The following is a 24,016-nucleotide window of genomic DNA, read 5'->3' on the forward strand; positions in this document are numbered from 1 at the left end:
GGAAGCAGCGTATTCTTACAATTAACAATAGGCCTCAATGGAACTTGGGGTTTATGGGTCTCAGGTTGAGGTCTGTCTTGGGGCTGTGGGATTCATTAAAATGCACGTTTTTGCTTGTTTTTCTGTGAAGAGTAAATGGCATTTATTAACCATTTTTCTTTGTTTTGGAATATTATAGTTGGATGTTGCTTGAGCTCTGCAAGAGAAAAAATAAAGCATGTATTAAGACGAATTACGTCTGAAGATGGACCCACACGCTCCGAAATGCATCGTGTACTGAATAAAACACGAAAAGTTGTGACTAAAGGCGGTTTTTAATTCATACGTCGAGTGTATTGAGTACAGTCACGTTTGAAGCTCCGAAATATGGATAAAATTAAATCTAATTTGTTGTGGTGATTAAGCATATCGTCAACTTTTCTTATGACATTATAAGTTGCTATTGCTCCAGTGGGTTATTTGTTATTAATTTTATAATTTGTTGTAATTAACAACAATATTAACTTTTATAATAATGATTCTATAGTCAAGATTTTCGTTGCAATGAGCTCGTGTCATTGCTGCGATTTTTTTGTGTATTTGATTTTTCTGTTGGTTTTTGTTTGATCTGTAATGTAATATCGTTGAAAACACACTGACAGGAAAAAATCGCAACAGCAAAAAGTAATTACTGTACTGAAATTTCTGGAATACATTTGTCTCGGCAACATATTTAAGTGATTAACATTGCATAATCACAGGTTAATGTAAGCGCGAGATAAGACTTCCCAAATTTGAGCAGTGTAACCGCCATAATGTAGAGTGCAAGCGTACAAGCATTGTGTTGTAAGGTGCCGGATGTTAGTTTGTGGGATGGAATTCCATGCGTGTTGCACTTGGTCAGACAAAGCAGGGACGATTAATGCTGTTTGTCGTCCGAAGATATGCTCATTTGGATACGGATCTGGTCATCGAACAGGCCCAGGCAGCATATCGACACTCTGTAGTGCATGTGTGATTACAATATCGCCAAGGAAGTCGTTCAGCACGACAGGAGGAATCACCAGATTGACGTAAAAATTGCCAGTCAGGGTGTGTGCGATAACAACATGAATGCTCCTGCTGTCATACGAAATATCACTCCACACTGTAACGCCGGGTGTAGATGCAGTGTATCTAGCACATAAATTGATTGGTTGCAGGCCCTGAACTGGCCTACTTCTAATCGAAACACGGCCTCCACCTGCGCCGAGACAGAACCAGATTTCATCAGAAAACACAACAGAACTCCACCCGGCCCTCCGATGAGCTCTAGCTCCACGCCACTGAAGTTCCAAATGGTGGTGGTTTGGGGTTAGTGAAATGCACGCCACAGGGCGTCTTGCGCGTACCTGTCTTTGAAGTACCCGGTTTGTAACAGTTTGTTGTGTCGCTGAAGTGTCAACTGCTGCTCAAATTGTTGCTGCAGAAGCAGAACGATGCACCAGAGATATACGCCGAACACGGTGGCCTTCCCTGTCGGTAGTGCCACACCCGAAGCGAACGTACAGTCCCGTGACCACCGGGGCCAGCAATCATGTACAGGGATCACATTCCTGCCAAGTCCTTATGCAGTATCGCAGAAACAGCATCCAACTTCTCATAGCCCTATATACAACCTCGTTCAAATTCAGTGAGGTGTTGACAATGGCGTCTATGCCGCCTTAAAGGTATTCTTTACTGACACCAACTAATCACGTCCCATCTCAAAGGTAACTAACGCTCAAGACTGTTACAGCGTGTGTTCAGAGGAAACCTGATTTGCATCCTCATAGTGACGCTACTAGCGTCTCAAAATAGGTATACCTTCCAAGGCTTAAATTTCATTTTAACTTCTTCTTGTCTTGACCACATGACGTTTATGTTTGTTTAACCATAGTCATTGTACTTTGGCTATGTTTTTAGACTTGCTGTGTTTATATTGCAATCTGCAGCTTTCTCAAAATCTAAGCGTTGGATGCGTTCATGTTATTAACGGTAAATTTGATTGCTGTGTCGTCTCCTTTACATCATCTGGAACAATAAATTTGCTAGCTCAAATATCAACATTCTGTCTAGTTATGGTGTAGGTTAGCAATCAGAAACGAGACTGACTTTCTGCGCTGGACGAACTTTTGCAGGAATAAATTTATTACTTCAACTTATGTACTCATTTTGCAGATTTTTCCTAATTGCCAACACAGTTCCTTCTTGAAACTTCCTGGCGATTAAAACTGTGTGCCGGACCGAGACTTCAACTCAGGACCTTTGCCTTTCGCGGGCAAGTGCTCTACCAACTGAGCTACCCAAGCACGACTCACGCCCCGTCCTCACAGCTCTACTTCTACGAGTATCTCGTGTCCTACGTTCCAAACTTTACAGAAGTTCTCCTGCGAACCTTGCAGAACTAGCACTCCAGTTGGTAGAGCACTTGCCCGCGAAAGGCAAAGGTCTAGAGTTCGAGTCTCGGTCCGGCACAAAGTTTTAATCTGCCAGGAAGTTTCATATCAGCGCACACTCCGCCGCGTAGTGAAAGTCTCATTCTGGACAGTACCTTCTTCTTTAATTTCGCATTTCTTTCTACTCAAAATGTTACAAACACCTGCATCCTCTACCATTTCATCTAACAGTAAGGAGCAGCGGAACATAGAACATGGTAACAGCTGTGGCTGCTAAAGCGCATACCATCTATTGATTGCATTTGGTGTTACAGTTTCATTCGTGTCAGTCTGATCCTATTATACGTTACTGGGCTTGGCATGTAGATCCAATTTCACACAAAACCTCAAAATTCCTTATTTTGGCATTCAGAACCTTTTTTTTTTTCATTTCATCCCTTCAACTATACGTCACATTTAAAACAGAAAATATGTTTTTCCTTTGTTTTCGCTACCCCTTGTGAGAATGTGCCAGTTACCTCCTAAAGACTCGTCCCCACTGAAACAGGGAATTAAGAGTCGCTAGCTCTGCCGGCAGCAGTCTGGGAGGATAGTGAGGAAATAAAATACTCACCGTGAAAAAATAACTGGACTGGTCCTCAAGGTTAGGCGTTGGGGACTGCGCTTAAAACCGTTCCCATAAAAGGAAACCTGTCACGCAACGTCAGAAATATGCTTCGGATGGAGAAGACAGGTTGACGAGGCCAAAAACCGAGTGCAGTTTGTGAGGCCAAGAGAGTAATTAAGAGTAAGTTTTGGTTACACCATAGTGATTTGTTGGGTGTTTACATCTTTTTGGCATGTAATAATTCCTTGGAAACGTCTTGATCGCTAAATATTTTATTTATGACACGTTTCGAGTAATAATCATCAGATAACTGTGGCCAAAATTAGTGAAATTGATGTATAAATACTACAAGACCAATGTAACATCAGGAAAGGAAATACACATTGAGTATAAGTACACACAATATGCTTAGCAAAGCTCATACAAGTGAACAACACAAGAAAAATGTACACTCTCATGTACAGTTGCTGTTCAGTGTTGTTTCAAAAGATGCCACTCTGAGACGTTGCATGTCAGACTGGAGACAGCAGACTCAAGATCCGTGTTACTTCAACTTGGCGCCACATGGCGTTAATCTCAAAGATCGAAACATACCAGGACATAGTGTTTACAATATTCAAAACATCGTCACTATCCATCACCACATTACATCTATTTTTTAACAACAAGCGTCATATCGTCAATGAAATAATATAACAAAGTAGTATATATTATGAATAAAACCTATTATGGGACATATATAAAGAACTCAAAGCATACTAGGCATTCTGCCCACCTATTCCATCGAGACGCAGCAATGTAAAGGCCATCATTATAAAGGAAAATGATATGAATTTTTTCATTACTTTTCAAATAAAGCAAGCCACTGTCAGCCTATGAGATCATAGACGGGGCATGTCAAAACAACCACATCCTCATCATAAATAACAGATTTTCTAGGCACTTCAGCCCGGAACCGCGCTGCTGCTACGGTCGCAGGTTCGAATCCTGCCTCGGGCATGGATGTGTATGATGTCCTTAGGTTAGTTAGATTTAAGTAGTTCTAAGTCTAGGTGAATGATGACCCTAGATGTTACGTCCCATACTGGTTAGAGCCATTTCAACCATATGAACATATTTGCTAAACGTTTTAGGCTGGACTCGAGATAAACAGAGAGGGCGGAGGGCTGGTGGGGAGTGGATCCACTGAGGGAATAGAATGAGCATATGAGGCGAAAGTAGATGTGATTCTGGGGAAGTGAGTAGGAAAATAGGCGAGGGATGTTGGATATGGGGGATGGGGGATTGTGGAGGAACGAGGAACTGGAAAGGTAACAGGAAGGGATGTAGGAGAACAAAAAAGGAATGGGGAGAATATTACGCCAATGTACACTTTCATTGAATTTCATATAATAATATTTAAAATTATATTAAAATATAATGACCATATTTTTATCTATACAACATACAGGGACCAATGTATAAAAACATCATGAACATATTTTGGTACATAACACTTTTCCAAGTACATAACCATCTTTTTATTACACATATTGTATGTGCATGTGAACTGACTATTGAGGAACAGGAGGTTCTGAAAATTGTGGACACTTTCCTGTGTGAATGAAAATTTGATTAAATATTTTACACTGATGATTTCATTCCAGTATAAAAGAAAATTAACATCTTCAGTACACACATTCCGTCCTCAAATATCTTCCACAGTTTTCCAAATAGTACAATTTTGTTATGAGAATTTCCTAAGCGTTTGCTTTGAGTATGCTTGCTTGGTTCACCTAGGTCCGAAACTAGGATTTGCAAAACAAATCGCCTGAGGCCTGGAAAGTGTAATGTGCAATATTGTTCTCCACAGATTTTCGATAAAACCAGGAAGGGGTCGTTCCGCGGTATGATCTTACTCATGCTGCCACAAGTATCCATGCTCCTCGGTACCAACTTCTTCTATCCTCATGTGATGAAATTCTTCAACAGAGTTTTCACCGAGACCATCCACTACAGAAAGGGGAAAGGAATTATCAGAGACGATTTGATGCACATGCTGATGGAATTGAAAGAGAAAGGACTCAAGTCAGGAAAAAATGGAGAAAGTATAGGTAAGTTATACATAGTTATACCTAATACTTCTTAAATCCGATTTGTCATTCTCGTTATGTGATCCTGCTTCTCTACATCTACATCTACATCTACATTTATACTCCGCAAGCCACCCAACAGTGTGTGGCGGAGGGCACTTTACGTGCCACTGTCATTACCTCCCTTTCCTGTTCCAGTCGCGTATGGTTCGCGGAAGAACGACTGTCTGAAAGCCTCCGTGCGCGCTTTAATCTCTCTAATTTTACATTCGTGATCTCCTCGGGAGGTATAAGTAGGGGGAAGCAATATATTCGATACCTCATCCAGAAACGCACCCTCTCGAAACCTGGCAAGCAAGCTACACCGCGATGCAGAGCGCCTCTCTTGCAGAGTCTGCCACTTGGGTTTGTTAAACATCTCCGTAACGCTATCACGGTTACCAAATAACCCTGTGACGAAACGCGCCGCTCTTCTTTGGATCTTCTCTATCTCCTCCGTCAACCCGATCTGGTACGGATCCCATACTGATGAGCAATACTCAAGTATAGGTCGAACGAGTGTTTTGTAAGCCACCTCCTTTGTTGATGGACTACATTTTCTCTCTCCCAATGAATCTCAACCTGGTACCCGCCTTACCAACAATTAATTTTATATGATCATTCCACTTCAAATCGTTCCGCACGCATACTCCCAGATATTTTACAGAAGTAACTGCTACCAGTGTTTGTACCGCTATCATATAATCATACAATAAAGGATCCTTCTATCTATGTATTCGCAATACATTACTTTTGTCTATGTTAAGGGTCAGTTGCCACTCCCTGCACCAAGTGCCTATTCGCTGCAGATCTTCCTGCATTTCGCTACAATTTTTCTAATGCTGCAACTTCTCTGTATACTACAGCATCATCCGCGAAAATTGCATGAAATTCGTGATACCTAGTGATTTGTCTGTTATTTACATCCTCATGGTAGGGGATTGGCTGACAGTGACCACGTTACTGCAATTTAGCCTTTGACTATAAAAATTAAAATGCATTGCTGGTAAATAAAATTATAACTTTCACCGACTGATGCGAAATATTCAACAAATTTCGGGCTTGCAGCCGATCGTTGTTTAATTCATTACACGATTCGACTGCGCATGTGCCAGTCATCTCCAGGAGAGCCATCGAAGACTCACTTCCATCAACATACTGGAGGGTCTATGTCGAAGCAGAACTGATCTTTCTTTTTTTTTTTTTTGGCTTTGATGTGGTACTTCCTTTTACAAAGGTCCCTCTCGCAGATCCTTCGGAACTAACTGGCAAAAGGTTCGTCATGCTCTATCCCCAGCCTGTTTTATGTTCAAGAATGTTTGAACAGATTGACGGCGTCGCCATGTGCAGCCATCTGTCTCCGTTGGTGGTCAATCTTCTTATGCGCCGACAGAGCGCCTGAATCAACTGCACTTAAACCAACTGTATTTTGGAGGTATGTGGACGATACTTTCGTAGTGTTACCTCGTGGAGAAGATGAATTGATGGAGTTTCTTCACCTCCTCAACTCCATTAATAACAACATTCGGTTCACTATGGAAGCAGAGAAAGATGGTTGTCTACCTTTCTTGGATGTCTTAGACGAAAAAGTGATGGCTCTCTGCAGCATTCAGTTTAACGTAAGCCCTCTTATACTAATCTGTATTCACCCGTTGCAAACTGTGAGCATGCTTGAAACACTGGTACACAAAGCTCACGCTGTCTCGGATGTAGATAGTTTGCCAAAACAGCTCGCTCACCTAAAATGGAAACTACACCCAGCAGATTACCAGGGCACCGTCAGTTACAACCGAGAATCAGGTAATGGACAAAGAAGAAAATACGCCGACTATATCTTTAGCGCTTCTTCCGCAACACCTCGTTTAAAACAGCAAGAATCCTCTGTAAATTTCATATGAAAGTGATTTTCTGTCAACCATCTAAGTGTGCAGACCTTTTGGGATCAGTGAAGGACTGTATGTTAGTGCGGAAGGCCGGAATTTACAAAATACCTCGTAAGTATGCAGTGGCTTGCATAGAACGGATCACACACATACACTGTGAAAGAAAGCTGCACTGAACATTGCCTTTTGCAACAAGCAAGTTCGCTATTGCCATAGATTTATTTCCACTGAACATTCAATGGAGTATGATAGAACTACGACTCTGAGTACAGCAACATCTTTCAGGGACTCCATTACGAAAGAATCTGTAGAAATACGCCTGGCAGAAAATCTGAGAAACCGCGATAGTGGCTACCAGTTGGACCGTGCGTGGAACACCACCATCTCCACGATTTTTTTCCAATAGAAGGCCACAGAGTGCGCCATCGACCGCGGCAAGCGGTTATGCAGAGGTTCCATCATCGAGGGCGTTGCGTCCGGTAAATGTGGTGCGTCTGTCAGCTTGCTTTTGTCGGTTGCGCTATATATTGCGCAACAGAGCAGCTCCTCGTCAGTTTTCGATGGCTCACCTGAGGATGATTGGTAAGAGCCCAGTCGAAACATCGGACGATGAATTGAACGACGACCGGCTGCAAGCCCGAAGTTGGTTTCAAGATTCAGTTCACCGGGAAAATTTTAAAATTCATGTGAGATAAAGAGTAGTACATGCTTAGATGTGCTCATGATTAACAACTCAGCGCCACCGCACAAAATAGGCAGGAGTAAAGCTACATACATTCTACGTGTTGGAGAGGAGTGCGCAGCGGCCTTCTCTTTCAGAAAGACCATTTGAGTGCACTTTTTTGTGAGAAGGTGTAGGAAGTAGAGATGTCTACCAGCACATGGCGCGTTTGATTACGCAGGTGCAGAACAACACTGGAACGAATTCAGTGCACCGTACTACTGAGCCTCATCAGTGCCCGTTCGCACTACACCTGTCGAGGGTTTACTGTTCATTCTCGGGACATCTGCAATGGATATCATTGTACGTTACATGGCAAGGCTGTACTGGTTGGGGCGTGAACAACACGATAGTGTGTACGAGATCACAGGAACGCATATTACTGATAAAAGACGTTTACGAGCCTGGAAGTTAGATAAACGGTAGGCTGATTGGGACACTAGGAACACTGCAAGACGTAGAATGAGATTTTCACTCTGCAGCGGAGTGTGCGCTGATATGAAACTTCCTGGCAGATTAAAACTGTGTGCCGGACCGAGACTCGAACTCAGGACCTTTGCCTTTCGCGGGCAAGTGCTTTACCGACTGAGCTACCCAAGCACGACTCAATCCAGATAATTAGACTGCGACCTGAAGGGAATTGTAAGATCCGAAACTTGTGTACTACAGTTAATATGACAGCGCATCGTATACCTAAAAGGCAACTGCTCTAAGATTAAGTGGACGCTCCGAATATCTATATAATGTCAATAGATCACAAGAAGCGTTTCCTCCGTTATAGATAATGACAGGTGCGTATAAATATAATTAAGAGGGACATACATATATATTTACTGACGGAAAGAAATCGTAACAAGAAGAATTTTGTAGCATAAACGAAAGTTGCGAGGTGTGTTTCTACATCTGGAAGATGTCTATTAAAATTTCGCGGCAGTCGCATAAGAGTGGCGCTAGTAGCTCCACTATCAGGATGTGCAAATCGGTTGTGAGCATTAGGTATCTTTGAGATATATGTTAGTCAAGAATGCCTTCAAGACAGACTCACAGAGTTTGAACGAGGTCGTGTAATAGGGCTATGAGAACCTGGATCATGTGACATTAACATAGATGTTACGTACTATGCAAAGATGAAATGTTTAGTTCATTCCAGCGTCAGATTTTGAAGAGTACAACCTGAGATTGCGGAAAAGTAATGTGTAATTGCTCAGCAGTAGTTGCGTGTGTCTTGTTATCAGTACAATAGTCAGGTACGGGATAATAAGTGACAATTACACTACTGACCATTAAAAGTGCTGCACCAAGAAGAAATGCAAATGATAAACGGGTATTAATTGGACAAATATATTATACTAGAACTGACATGTGATTACATTTTCATGCAGTTTGGGTGCATAGATCCTGAGAAATCAGTACACAGAACAACCACATCTGGCCGTAATAACAGCCTTGATACGCCTGGGCATTGAGTCAAACGGAGCTTGGATAGGGTGTACAGGTACAGCTGCCCATGCAGCTTCAACACGATACCACAGTTCATCAAGAGTACTGACTGGCGTATTGTGGTGAGCCAGTTTCTCGGCCACCACTGACCAGACGTTTTCAATTAGTGAGAAATCTGTAGAATGTGCTGGCCAGGGCAGCAGTCGAACATTTTCTGCATCCAGAACGGCCCGTACGGGAATTGCAACATGCGGTCGTGCATTATCCTGCTGAAGTGTAGGGTTTCGCAGGGATCGAATGAAGGGTAGACTTACGGGTCGTAACACATATTAAATGTAACGTCCACTGTTCAAATTGCCTTCAATGCGAACAAGAGGTCAGCAAGACGTGTAACCAATGGCACTCCATACAATCACGTCGGGCGATACGCCAGTATGGCGATGACGAATACACGCTTCCAATGGGCGTTCACCGCAATGTCGCTAAACACGGATGCGACCATCATGATGCTGTAAACAGAACGTGGATTCATCCGAGCAAATGACGGTTTGCCATTCGTGCACCCAGGTTCGTCGTTGAGTACACCATCGCAGGCACTCCTGTCTGTGATACAGCGTCAAGGGCAACCGCAGCCATGGTCTCCGAGCTGGTGGTCCATGCTGCTGCAAACGTCGTGGAACTGTTCGCGCAGATGGTTGTTGTCTTACAAACGTCCCCATCTGTTGACTCAGGGATCGAGACGTGGCTGCACGATCCGTTACAGCCATGCGGATAAGATGCGTGTCATCTCGACTGCTAGTGATACGAGGCCGTTGCCCTCCTGAACACACCGATTCCATATTCTACTAACAGTCATTGAATCTCGACCAACGCGAGCAGCAATGTCGCGATACGATAATCCGCAATAGCGATAGGCTACAATCCGACCTTTATCAAAGTCGGAAACGTGATGGTACGCATTTCTCCTCCTTACACCAGGCAACGCCGGTCAACTGCTGTTTCTGTATGAGAAATCGGTTGGAAACTTTCCTCATGTCAGCACGTTGAAGGTGTTGCCACCGCCGCAAACCTTGAGTGAATGCTCTGAAAAGCTAATCATTTGCATATCACAGCATCTTCTTCCTGTCGGTTAAATTTAGCATCTGTAGCACGTCATCTTCGTGGTGTAGCAATTTTAATGGCCATTAGTGTAGTTTCTTCAAAAAGGTTCTCCGTTATCGATAATGGTTAGCAATGTCTCGTACTCGCACGCTATGTGTTCCGTTATATTTTTATGAGTTCCACAAAAACAGTTTGCAATCTCTGGTGAACAACTTGGTCTAGGTTAGTATTTCTCCCTAGTGCAGTTAAGACAAATTAGAACAGCGTTCGCTTTCCGTCTTACCTCGCGCCATGTCTTCCACCGACAGACTCTTATTAGGACGATCCATACGTCCACACATAGGACGATCCCCTCCATATAGCCATTAAGCTAATGGGATACTAGGTGGTTGCATTAATATACTTTAATTTTCGAGTACTCCTTTAGTCAGCATTAGTCCCGGTAGTGCTAGTGTCGTCGTAACTGCCATCTGCTTCACGTCTGCTGCGCAGCAAGCTTCGTAAATTTAAGTAATGACTTTGTTTTTATTACTTGTCACTTCTTTTTCCGTGTGTTTTTGCTCTTAGGAAGCTTTCATTGTCGAGTGCTAGTAATAGTGTTCCATAGATTTCGTGTTTGTTTCGAATACAGTCCAGAGACAGTTAGTGCCTATTTTCATTGTTTCCAACAAGAACTGTCTAGCAACCACAGTTTCGTCAGCTATCAGTCGCCTTTAGTGAATTAGGAGTCTACTTAACTCTCTACAGTAAAGTGTTGATCTCTTCAGATGGATAGGATGTGTGACTGCTGTGTACGGACGCAGGAGGAGCTGGCCACTGTTCGCGAACAACTGAACGTGCTGATGGCCGCGGTCAGCCGTCTTCAGGCTGCTGCCTCGGAGTGTAGCGGCAGTGAGGAGTCTGGTGCGTCACATGGTACACCCCAGGTGTTACGTGCTTCACCCACTGTCCCTGCTGTCGAGACATCTTCGTGGGTACCGGGGACGGTTGGGCCACCCTCTCCCCAAGGGGAGTGGCGGGTTCAGCGGCGTTCGCGCAGCACGAGGTGGAGGGTCAATGTGGAGGCTGGCCGTGTGGCATCGCCCGATGTGCCTGTGAGTTGACATGTGGCCGCTCCTTCAGCAAGGTCCGAGCAGGCACATGGGGGAGGGGTTTATTAGTTATTGGGAGCTCCAACGTTAGGCGGGTGATGACGCCCCTTAGGGAAATAGTGGAAAGGTCGGGGAAGAAGGCCAGTGTTCAGTCTGTCTGCTTGCCGGGGGGTCTCATCCGAGATGTGGAGGAGGCCCTACCGACGGCGATAGAGAGCACTGGGTGCACCCGACTGCAAACTGTTGCTCATGTCGGCACCAATGACCCCTGCCGTCTGGGTTCAGAGGTCATCCTCAGTTCATACAGGAGGTTGGCGGAGTTGGTGAAGGCGGAATGCCTCGCTCGCGGGGTAGAATCGGAGCTAACTATTTGTAGTGTCGTTCCCAGAACAGATCGCGGTACTCCCGTTTGGAGCCGAGTGGAAGGCTTAAACCAGAGGCTTAGACGATTCTGCGGACATCTGGGGTGCAAATTTCTCGACCTCCGCTGGAGAAATGTAGGGTCCCCTTGAATAGGTCAGGCGACCACTACACGCAGGAAGCGGTTACAAGGGTAGCGGAGTACGTGCGGAGTGCACATGTGGGTTTTTTAGGTTAGAGAATTCCCTCCATAGGCCCAAGAAGACGCCTCCTGAAACGCGACAAGGTAGCAGTAGGCAAAACGCAACATGGAGGGACAATATTAATGTGGTAATAGTAAACCGCAGGAGCACCTATAAATAAGTCCCAGAACTGCTCTCATTAATAAGCGTCACAATGCCCACATAGTACTAGGGACGGAAAGTTGGATGAAACCAGATGTAAACAGTAATGAAATTCTAAACTCAGATTGGAATGTATACCGCAGAGACAGGCTGGACAGTGAAGGGGAAGGCGATTTTATAGCTATAAAAAGTGCAATAGTATCTAAGGAAATTGACGGAGATCCGAAATGTGAAATACTTTGGGTGAACGCCACGGTTAAAGCAGGCTCAAATATGGTAATTGGATGTCTCTATAGGCCGCCTGCCTCAGCAGCTGTTGTAGCAGAACACCTGAAGGAAAAGAGTAGATTTCGCGACCATGTTATGGTTATGGGTGGAGATTTTAATTTACCAGATATGGACTGGGAGGTTCAAATGTTTATAACGGGTGGCAGGGACAAAGAATCCAGTGAAATTTTTTTAAGTCCATTATCTGAAAAGTACCTTGAGCAGTTAAACAGAGGACCGACTCGAGGTGATATCATATTAGAGCTTCTGGTGACAAACAGACCCCAACTATTTGAAACAGTTAACACACAACAGGGAATCAGCGATCATAAAGCGGCTACTAAATGTCTTTTTCCAAAGCTGCTTCACAGAGGAAGACTGCATTATAGTTCATTCTCTAGATTGTGGCACAGATAACAAAATGGTAGATATCTAAATAGTTGACAGAGGGATAGAAAAACAATTAAAATCGCTCAAAAGAGGAAAGGCCGCTGGCTCTGATGGGATACCAGTTCGATCTTACACAGGGTACGCGAAGGAACTTGCCCCTCCCCCCCCCCCCCCCTTCCTGCAGCGGTGTACCGTAGGTCTCTAGAAGAGCGTAGCGATACAAAAGATTGGAAAAGGGCAAAGGTCATCCCAGTTTTCAGGAAGGGACTTCGAACAGATGTGCAGAACTATAGACCTTTATCTCTAACGTCGATCAGTTGCAGAATTTTGGAACACGTATTATGTTCGAGTATAATGAATTTTATGGAGACTAGAAATCTACTCTGTAAGAATCAGCATGGGTTTCGAAAAAAAAGATCGTGTGAAACCCAGATTGCGCAATTCGTCTAGGAGACTCATAGGGCCATAGGCACGGGTTCCCAGGTAGATGCCGTGTTTCTTGACTTCCGCAAGGCGTTTGATACAGTTCCCCACAGTCGTTTAATGAACAAAGTAAGAGCATATGGACTATCAGACCAATTGTGTGATTGAATTGAAGAGTTCCTAGATAACAGAACGCAGCATGTCATTCTCATGGAGAGAAGTCTTCCGAAGTAAGAGTGATTTCAGGCGTGCCGCAAGGGAGTGTCGTAGGACCGTTGCTACTCACAATATACGGAAATGACCTTGTGGATAACATCGGAAGTTCACTGAGGCTTTTTGCGGATGATGCTGTAGTATATCGAGAGGTTGTAACAATGGAAAATGTACTGAAACGCAGGAGGTTCTGCAACGAATTGACGCATGGTGCAGGGAATGGCAATTGAATCTCAATGTAGACAAGTGTAATGTGCTGTGAATACATAGAAAGAAAGATCCTTTATCATTTAGCTACAATATAGCAGGTCAGCAACTGGAAGCAGTTAATTCCATAAATTATTTGGGAGTAGGCGTTAGGAGTGATCTAAAATGGAATGACCATATAAAATTAACTGTCGGTAAAGCTGATGCCAGACTGAGATTCCAAAGGAAATGCAGTCCAAAAACAAAGGAAGTAGGTTACAGTACACTTGTTCGCCCACTGCTTGAATACTGCTCACTGGTGTGGGACCCGTACCAGATAGGGTTGATAGAAGAGGTAGAGAAGATCCAACGAAGGGTAGCGCTCTTCATTTGAGGATCATTTAGTAATCGTATAAGCATTACGGAGATGATAGATAAACTCCAGTGGAAGACTCTGCAAGAGAGACTCTCAGGAGCTCGATTCGGGCTTTTGTTGAAGTTCCGAGAACATACCTTCACCGAAGAGTCAAGCAGTATATTGCTCCCTCCTACGTATATCTCGCGAAGAGACCATCAGGATAAAATCAGAGAGATTAGAACCCACACAGAGGCATACCGACAGTCTTTCTTTCCACAAACAATACTAGACTGAAATAGAAGGGAGAACCGATAGAGATACTCAAGGTACCCTCCGCCACACACCGTCAGGTGGCTTGCGGAGTATAGATGTAGATGTAGAATAGAGATGATCATCAGAAGAAAATTTCAAACAGGATAAGAAAGGCTTGGTGCTCACATATTTTCTAAGACTACGTTGTAGGAGGGAGAGACTGAATTCGAAGACCCTCATAGGCAACGAAGAAAATCTGATTAAGTGGCAGGGGCGAGATTTTTGGTTAGACCAAAGTTTGAATTATGGAGATCATATGCAGATGGTTACAAGGATTACCAAGAACTAGCAGATTATTTTTAGGATTCTTTCGATGATAGTGCTATTATGCCAGTTTCTGTAGGTGGACTGAAGCTGTAATTGTTCCGTTCTATGCTGTTACGCTATTCAGATACTGGATCTCAGAAAATGTATTGGAGCAGAGGTATACATATAAGGAGTATGGGGAGTATAGAGTAATAGATAACAGGATTATCAAGAATCTGCGAAGTGGGGGAGAGACGGGATGCAAAGCGGCTAACTTTGCTAAGATAATCGTACAAGAGACTGTTTGGATGGAGTGTGTATAAGGGTACAGAAGTTTTTTCTTTGTTAGTGATTCCAACCATTCATACGAGGTCTGTTAAAAAAGTATACGATCTTTGGCTGGGATAAAACTAGCTGACCTGGAGCATTGTTTCCTTGATGTTCACTTCTCCCAGCGGTGCCACCTGTACTGTATGCTTGCTTAAAAAGCCTCTTTCGGAATGGAGTTTAACTCGGCCGTCGTTGCTGCCATAATGTCCTCTCTTATCCGAAATAGCATTCCTTTCAATGGCCTTTTCAATTTGGGGAACAGCCAGAAGTCACAGGGGGCCATATCGGGAGAGTAAGGAGCGTTTTAAATCACAGGAATCTGGTGTTTCGACAAAAAAGCCCGAATCAAGTGCGAAGAATGTGCTGGAGCATTGTCGTGATGGAGGTGGCAATTTCCTGTTGACCGCAAGTCCGGCCTCTCTCGCCGCACAGCATTACGTAGGCGACGGAGGACATACCTGTAGTACTCTTTGGTGATTGTACCCTGTGGTACGTACTTTTGGTGTACCACACCGCTGGAGTCGAAGAAAGCAGTCAGCATCACTTGACTTGGCGGGTCTTCTTTCGTCTTGGTGAATAGGAATGCTTCCACTGTGATGTCTGGGATTTGATTTCCGAGTCGTAGCCGTACACCCAGGACTCGTCATCAGTGATTATGGTGTTCACGAAGTCTAAGTCACTGTTTGTGGAGTCCAGCAACACGAAGTTGCCTTTTGCTCCGCCGTCAGCAGCTTCGGCACGAATATCGCTGACACTCTCTTCATGGCCAAATCTCCGGTCGCAGTGGAATGTACCGATAAAGTGCTGGTGGCCAGCTCTTCCACAATTTCCCGACAGTCATATGACGGTCCCACATCACCATAGCGTCCACTTTGATAATGACTTCGTCATTTTGGCGTGTTAATGGCCGACAACAGCGTGGCTCTCTCTTCACCGATGTGCAGCCATCTTTAAACCGGTTGTACCACTCCATAATCTGTGTCATTCCCATAGCATCATCATCGAAAGCCGTTTGAATCTTCCTAATGGTTTCCATCTGGCTGTCGCTCAGTTTCTGGCAAAATTTGATGCAGTAGTGCTGCTTCAGTCATTCCGTCATTCCCTTTGCAATGAAAAACCGACACGAGTACTTCACACTACTATAGTCATAGGCGGGAAATCCATCAGATGTTCGCAATTAAAAATATGACATTTTGACCTACTGCTGCTCTTCAGTCAGAGGATAAATAAATAACCGAAGATTTTACGGTAAGATGACTAACACATCTTATTGTAAGTGATGATTTCCTTTGGGAGCGTTTCTGTTAAGAAGGAACGCTGATGGACTGGCGTGCATGCTATTATGGTGTAGACGAAGATGCTTCTGGAAAATACGTGGCTGTCAACCGTAAGTGGCACAAGGGAAGGAAAGGAGGGTGGAATGTGAGCATATGATGGATAGCTCCGTATGTTAACAGGGATTGAGAAAGAATGCTAAGCTGAGAAATGTAGTCAATAAGTGTTAAGATCTGATATGTGCATGAGAGTTACTGTGAATGTTGGTAAGTACTGGATTTTCATGTTACTGTTTCAGAAATCACCGACAGCTTCTTGGCAGCGCAGGTGCTGATTGCGTTCGCACTTGCCTTCGACATGATGTCATGGGCTATGTGCTTCTGCTTGCACGAGCTATCCCTCAAACCAGACCTGCAGACACGAGCCCGCATGGAGATTGACGCTGCCCTGCGGAGGCACTGCGGAGAGATTAGCTACGAAGCTCTGCAAGAGATGGCCTACCTGGACATGGTGGTGGCAGGTAGGATGTATTCTCTCCTGCTTATTTATGCACAAAGAAGCCAGGGTCTTTGTTGAAAGAAACGGTTACAAATCACTGTACTGTGTCCAACTGCTGTATCAATGTATACGAGGCATGGTATTAAACTTTTAATTATCCCCTTCAGAAGTCCCTTAGCTCTCTCCCAAATTTGCAGTTCTGTCACAAGTTTATATCATCGAACGCGCATGACTCCACATTCGTCATATCCTCTCCTAGCACAGTTTCAACTGGCTCTAACATCTCAATCGTATTTAACATAGTGAGGTGACAAAGCCATCGGATAGCGATATGCGCAAGGCAGTATTACCGAGTACACAGGTTTAAAGCGGCAGTGCATATGCGGTGTCGTTGGTACTCAGGTGAAAAGATTTCCGACGTCATTATTGGCGGACGAAGGGAATTAACGGACTTTGAAAGCGGACGCATGGGACATTCCATTTCGAAATCGTTAGGGAATTCATTATTCCGAGATCCACAGTGTAAAGATTGCCAATAATACTAAATTTCAGGCATTACCTCTCACCACGAACAACGCAGTAGCCGACGGACTTCACTTAACGACCGAGAAAAGCGGCGTTTGAGTAGAGTTTTCAGTGCAACCATATAAGCAACACTACGTGAAATAACAGCAGAAATCAATGTGGGACATAACGACGAAATTTGGCGTTAATAGATTATGATAGCAGGCGCGAGTGCCTTTGCTAATAGGACGACATCGCCTGCAGCGCCTCTCCTGGGCTCGTGACCACGTAGGTTGGACCCTAGACTACTGGGAAACCGTGGCCTGGTCAGACGAGTCCCAATTTCAGTTGGTAAGAGCTGATGGTAGGGTTTGAGTGTGGCGCAGACCCCACGAAGCCATGGACTCACGTTGTCAACAAGGCACTGTGAAAGCTGTTGGTGGCTACGTAAAGGTGTGGGCTGTGCTTACGTGGTATGGAGTATATAGAGGATGTGTGAGGGCTTCTTAGCGAAACACTTGCAGCGTAGTCGAAACGATAGACACGCCAGCTCCGGTAAATCACGAGTCATGATGACCTTTTTGCTTTAACTGCAACGGACCGCTGCTCAATGACTTTCTGGAACACGGCGCCACAAATAAAACACGAAGTAACACGGACACTTTGCAAAATTTGAAGCGCGCTATCAAATCCAAACGTATATCTCGCGAAGAGACCATGAGGATAAAATCAGAGAGATTAGAGCCCACACAGAGGCATACCGACAATCTTTCTTTCCACGAACAGTACGAGACTGGAATAGAAGGGAGAACCGATAGAGGTACTCAAAGTACCCTCCGCCACACACCGTCGCGTGGCTTGCGGAGTATGGATGTAGATGGAGATGTACATACGGCCTGATGCACTGCTCTATTCCACTAACAATATTCAGTATTGGCAAACGTCGCGGTGCTGCAGAAAAGTTAAGGCCTTTACTCAGTGCAGCAACAGAGCCGTCATCCAGTTCTTGGTTGGAAAGATCAACAACAGTTTTGTGGCTGTTATTGGACTCCCGGTCAGTACGTCCGCGAGTTAAGCGGTGAGACTTGGAACATTGATTGGTTGTCGTCTTGAACAAGCTCGCACGCTGTTGCGCTGTCGTGGCTACGTCTACCCAATCCCAACAGAATGTCGACAAGGCTTGTTTTGACGACGAACATCTAGAGTCTTAATTCCAGCATTTGAAGCACCTGCTCAGAGAAAATAGTTAGAACAAGAGAAAAATTGCTATCGCTCTCAAGTGCCACCGCCGAAAGATGCCTCCTGAATTGGTGGAAGAGGCCAAGCCACCTGCATTTCTTCCATTCTGTCGAGCAACTACTAGCAAGATAGGACGCGTACTCAAGAGACATATACTGAGACAAATTTTCTGACCCGTTACCAAGATAAGAGATATGTTACGTCCCGCTAAAGACAGCAGGAGTCTTCGAGTGTATGGTGTCTCCTGTGAATGTGGTAGCGTTTACAAAGGTCAAACCATTCGCACTGTTGCTGAGCACTGTGGAAAGCATTCAGAACATATCAAACAAGGACAACTTAAGGAATCGGCCGTGGCTGAACATTGTCTATAACACAGGCATGAAATACAATATGAAAAAAACCGAGTTTTGATTCAAACACCATAATACTGGGATTCTGTTATCAAAGAAGCGGCCGAAATTATAATACACGGCAACATTTTAACAGAGAACATTGGTACACTTGTAGGGCACAGGGGCGGGATTTGGACGGGAGGGGAAGCAAAGACGGAGCTCTGACACTTGTAGGGACGCAGGAGCTGCAGTTTCAAACGTGGCCCCGGTCGCTAGTGCCATGTGACGTCATTCGGTCCCGCGGAGCTGCCCAACTTGCCTTCTTCTCACGCCTTATTTCATACGTATTTGGAAGGTTACAGATCCTACCACTGTATTTATATAAGCTAGGGTAGCAGTTCGTCCCATTTTTCTAGAGACAGTCTTTTCTTTTTTTTAAAAAAAAAAAAAAAGAAAGAAAGAAAAATATGTCCCACCGTTCCGAAAGTTTGTTGGGGACGCTCGAATGTCCCGATTCATATTATTCCGTTTGGTGTAAGTATTTTACTCCATCAGATGTTTGATTTCCAATTAACTGTGCAGTTATGTACGCTGGGAAGCGCCACTTGTACGAACTGTTACCAAACTTTATTTACTGTTCTGGATACTACGTTCTATAATTAATTAAAGCTATGGTGACTTTCAGCACTTAACTTCTTCTTTAACTCGAAAGGAATCAGGAAGAACAATACAGCAAGCAAAAAATTACTTAACAACAAAGATTGTCCCCTTCTAGTCCGTCTTTTCGGTCCAGAGACACTTTGCACCACAGCTACTTGCTTTCGTCGACACTCTGTTAATGTTTTGCACTGTTGTAATACCAATTCACGTTGTATTTTCGATTGTTTGTTGTTAGCAGTCGTTATGGTATATACGGGACAATTTTAAATCTACGCAAGCACTACCGTGCCAAAACTAAAGGGCGATTTTAACATTAATATAAAAAGTGAGTTTCCTCATATTACTGGTAGTGGAGAAATTGTAGCATACATGTGGTGCAAGTCAAATGTGGACATGGTGAAATTTCTGACATTTATAAGCAGCTGCAGCAGCGAGTCGTATACTCTTAGCTCACTTATTTGTTACATAGTTTAATTCTTAATTTCTTTGCTTGTTTTTGGTACTTGCATTGTTTAATTCATAAATTTCGGGCGTATTATAGTATTTGAGAGTGTAGCATCGCGTTTTAGTACCTGAATAGTGTAAAATCGCGTAGTTGTCTGTCTTCTGTTTTTGTTTTGAACGGCCAGTGTCGGTTGGTCACAGCCAGTGTGCTCCCTGCCGCCGTTGGATAAGCAGCTGCCAGCAGAAAGTCGTATGCTCCTAGCTCACTTATTTGTTACATAGTTTAATTCTTAATTTCTTTGCGTGTTTTTAGTACTTGCATTGTTTAATTCATAAATTTCGGGCGTATTATAGTATTGGAGAGTGTAGCATCGCGTTTTAGTACCTGAATAGTGTAAAATCGCGTAGTCTCCTTCCGCCGCCGAGCAGTGTGTCAGCAGTGCGCAAGTAGCAGCATTACTGCATCTATAAGGCAATCTTGTATTTTAATAACCGTTTAAATTTTGTGTCGATTTGTTTGCGCTCTCTGTAGATTAGTTCAAACGTTCTTTGCACAACAGTTTTTAGCATGGATAGGGACTGCAACTGCTGTGTTCGGATGCAGGGTGAGTTGGCATCCCTTCACTCCCAGCTTCAGGCAGTGTTGGCTTCGGTCACACAGTTTGAGGCTGTTGCCAGTGGGCATCACTGTGGGGGTCCGGATGGGGGTTTGTTGGGGACGGCCAGCTCGTCCTATCCATCCCCCGATCGGACTACGACTGTGGCTGCCCGGGATACTGCCCACATTGAGGCTGATCCCTCACCTGTGGTAGAGTGGGAGGTCGTCTCGAGGTGTGGCAGGGGGCGAAAGACATTCCGGAGGGCTGAACGGAAGGCCTCTCCAGTTTGTCTGACGAACCGGTTTCAGGCTCTGTCTCAGGCTGATACTGATCTTCGGTCGGACATGGCTGCTTGTCCTGTTCCAGAGGTTGCCCCTCAGTCTGCAAGATCCGGGCGGTCGCAGAGGGTGGGCTTGCTGGTAGTTGGGAGCTCCAACGTCAGGCGCGTAATGGGGCCCCTTAGGGATATGGCAGCAAGAGAGGGGAAGAAAACCAATGTGCACTCCGTGTGCATACCGGGGGGGGGGGGGGGGGGGGGGAGAGTCATTCCACATGTGGAAAGGGTCCTTCCGGATGCTATGAAGGGTACAGGGTGCACCCATCTGCAGGTGGTCGCTCATGTCGGCACCAATGATGTGTGTCGCTATGGATCGGAGGAAATCCTCTCTGGCTTCCGGCGGCTATCTGATTTGGTGAAGACTGCCAATCTCGCTAGCGCGATGAAAGCAGAGCTCACCATCTGCAGCATCGTCGACAGGACTGACTGCGGACCTTTGGTACAGAGCCGAGTGGAGGGTCTGAATCAGAGGCTGAGAGGGTTCTGCGACCGTGTGGGCTGCAGATTCCTCGACATGCGCCGTTGGGTGGTGGGGTTTCGGGTTCCGCTGGATAGGTCAGGAGTCCACTACACGCAGCAAGCGGCTACGCGGGTAGCAGGGGTTGTGTGGCGTGGACTGGGCGGTTTTTTAGGTTAGATGGCCTCGGGCAAGTACAGAAAGGGCAACAGCCTCAAAGGGTGCGGGGCAAAGCCAAGACATGCGGGGACCAAGCAGCAATCGATATTGTAATTGTAAACTGTCGAAGCTGCATTTGTAATGTACTGGAACTTCAAGCGCTGATAGAAAGCACCGAAGCTGAAATCGTTATAGTTACAGAAAGCTGGCTGAAGCCAGAGAATAAATTCTGCCGAAACTTTTACAAAGGCACAGACGGTGTTTAGAAAGGATAGATTGCATGCAACCGGTGGTGGCGTGTTTGTCGCTGTTAGTAGTAGTTTATCCTGTAGTGAAGTAGAAGTGGATAGTTCCTGTGAATTATTATGGGTGGAGGTTACACTCAACAACCGAGCTAGGTTAATAGTTGGCTCCTTTTACCGACCTCCCGACTCAGCAGCATTAGTGGCAGAACAACTGAGAGAAAATTTGGAATACATTTCACATAAATTTTCTCACCATGTTATAGTCTTAGGTGGAGATTTGAATTTACCAGATATAGACTGGGACACTCAGATGTTTAGGACGGGTGGTAGGGACAGAGCATCGAGTGACATTATACTGAGTGCACTGTCCGAAAATTACCTCGAGCAATTAAACAGAGAACCGACTCGTGGAGATAACATCTTGGACCTACTGATAACAAACAGACCCGAACTTTTCGGCTCTGTAAGTGCAGAACAGGGAATCAGTGATCATAAGGCCGTTGCAGCATCCCTGAATATGGAAGTTAATAGGAATATAAAAAAAGGGAGGAAGGTTTATCTGCTTAGCAAGAGTAATAGAAGGCAGATTTCAGACTACCTAACAGATCAAAACGAAAATTTCTGTTCCGACACTGACAATGTTGAGTGTTTATGGAAAAAGTTCAAGGCAATCGTAAAATGCGTTTTAGACAGGTACGTGCCGAGTAAAACTGTGAGGGACGGGAAAAACCCACCGTGGTTCAACAACAAAGTTAGGAAACTACTGCGAAAGCAAAGAGAGCTTCACTCCAAGTTTAAACGCAGCCAAAACCTCTCAGACAAACAGAAGCTAAACGATGTCAAAGTTAGCGTAAGGAGGGCTATGCGTGAAGCGTTCAGTGAATTCGAAAGTAAAATTCTATGTACCGACTTGACAGAAAATCCTAGGAAGTTCTGGTCTTACGTTAAATCAGTAAGTGGCTCGAAACAGCATATCCACACACTCCGGGATGACGATGGCATTGAAACAGAGGATGACACGCGTAAAGCTGAAATACTAAAAACCTTTTTCCAAAGCTGTTTCACAGAGGAAGACCGCACTGCAGTTCCTTCTCTAAATCCTCGCACAAACGAAAAAATGGCTGACATCGAAATAAGTGTCCAAGGAATAGAAAAGCAACTGGAATCACTCAACCGAGGAAAGTCCACTGGATCTGACGGGATACCAATTCGATTCTACACAGAATACGCGAAAGAACTTGCCCCCCTTCTAACAGCTGTGTACCGCAAGTCTCTAGAGGAACGGAAGGTTCCAAATGATTGGAAAAGAGCACAGGTTGTCCCAGTCTTCCAGAAGGGTCGTCGAGCAGATGCGCAAAACTATAGACCTATATATCTGACGTCGATCTGTTGTAGAATATTAGAACATGTTTTTTGCTCGAGTAACATGTCGTTTTTGGAAACCCATAATCTACTCTGTAGGAATCAACATGGATTCCGGAAACAGCGATCGTGTGAGACCCAACTCGCTTTATTTGTTCATGAGACCCAGAAAATATTAGATACAGGCTCCCAGGTAGATGCTGTTTTCCTTGACTTCCGGAAGGCGTTCGATACAGTTCCGCACTGTCGCCTGATAAACAAAGTAAGAGCCTACGGAATATCAGACCAGCTGTGTGGCTGGATTGAAGAGTTTTTAGCAAACAGAACACAGCATGTTGTTATCAATGGAGAGACGTCTACAGACGTTAAAGTGGCCTCTGGCGTGCCACAGGGGAGTGTTATGGGACCATTGCTTTTCACAATATATATAAATGACCTAGTAGATAGTGTCGGAAGTTCCATGCGGCTTTTCGCGGATGATGCTGTAGTATACAGAGGAGTTGCAGCATTAGAAAATTGTAGCGAAATGCAGGAAGATCTGCAGCGGATAGGCACTTGGTGCAGGGAGTGGCAACTGACCCTTAACATAGACAAATGTAATGTATTGCGAATACATAGAAAGAAAGATCCTTTAGTGTATGATTATATGATAGCGGAGCAAACACTGATAGCAGTTACTTCTGTAAAATATCTGGGAGTATGCGTGCGGAACGATTTGAATTGGAATGACCACATAAAATTAATTGTTGGTAAGGCGGGTACCAGGTTGAGATTAATTGGGAGAGTCCTTAGAAAATGTAGTCCATCAACAAAGGAGGTGGCTTACAAAACACTCGTTCGACCTATACTTGACTATTGCTCATCAGTGTGGGATCCGTACCAGATCGGGTTGACGGAGGAGATAGAGAAGATCCAAAGAAGAGCGGCGCGTTTCGTCACAGGGTTATTTGGTAACCGTGATAGCGTTACGGAGATGTTTAGCAAACTCAAGTGGCAGACTCTGCAAGAGGGGCGCTCTGCATCACGGTGTAGCTTGCTCGCCAGGTTTCGAGAGGGTGCTTTTCTGGATGAGGTATCGAATATATTGCTTCCCCCTACTTATACCTCCCGAGGAGATCACGAATGT

At 44.7% G+C, this 24,016-nt stretch overlaps 1 protein-coding gene across 1 annotated transcript in view; it reads left to right on the forward strand.

Annotated features, from left to right (window-relative positions):
• LOC126458321 (probable cytochrome P450 6a13) overlaps window positions 1-24,016 on the forward strand; it is a 103,121-nt gene that overhangs the window by 57,492 nt on the left and 21,613 nt on the right. Inside the window, exons 3-4 of the mRNA XM_050095275.1 lie at window positions 4,856-5,096; window positions 16,353-16,574. Coding sequence (XP_049951232.1) covers window positions 4,856-5,096; window positions 16,353-16,574 — 463 coding nt within the window. The remainder of the gene's footprint in view (window positions 1-4,855; window positions 5,097-16,352; window positions 16,575-24,016) is intronic.

The sequence above is a fragment of the Schistocerca serialis genome, chromosome 2 (assembly GCF_023864345.2).
Source record: "Schistocerca serialis cubense isolate TAMUIC-IGC-003099 chromosome 2, iqSchSeri2.2, whole genome shotgun sequence".
In the NCBI taxonomy this organism is placed as follows: domain Eukaryota; kingdom Metazoa; phylum Arthropoda; class Insecta; order Orthoptera; family Acrididae; genus Schistocerca; species Schistocerca serialis.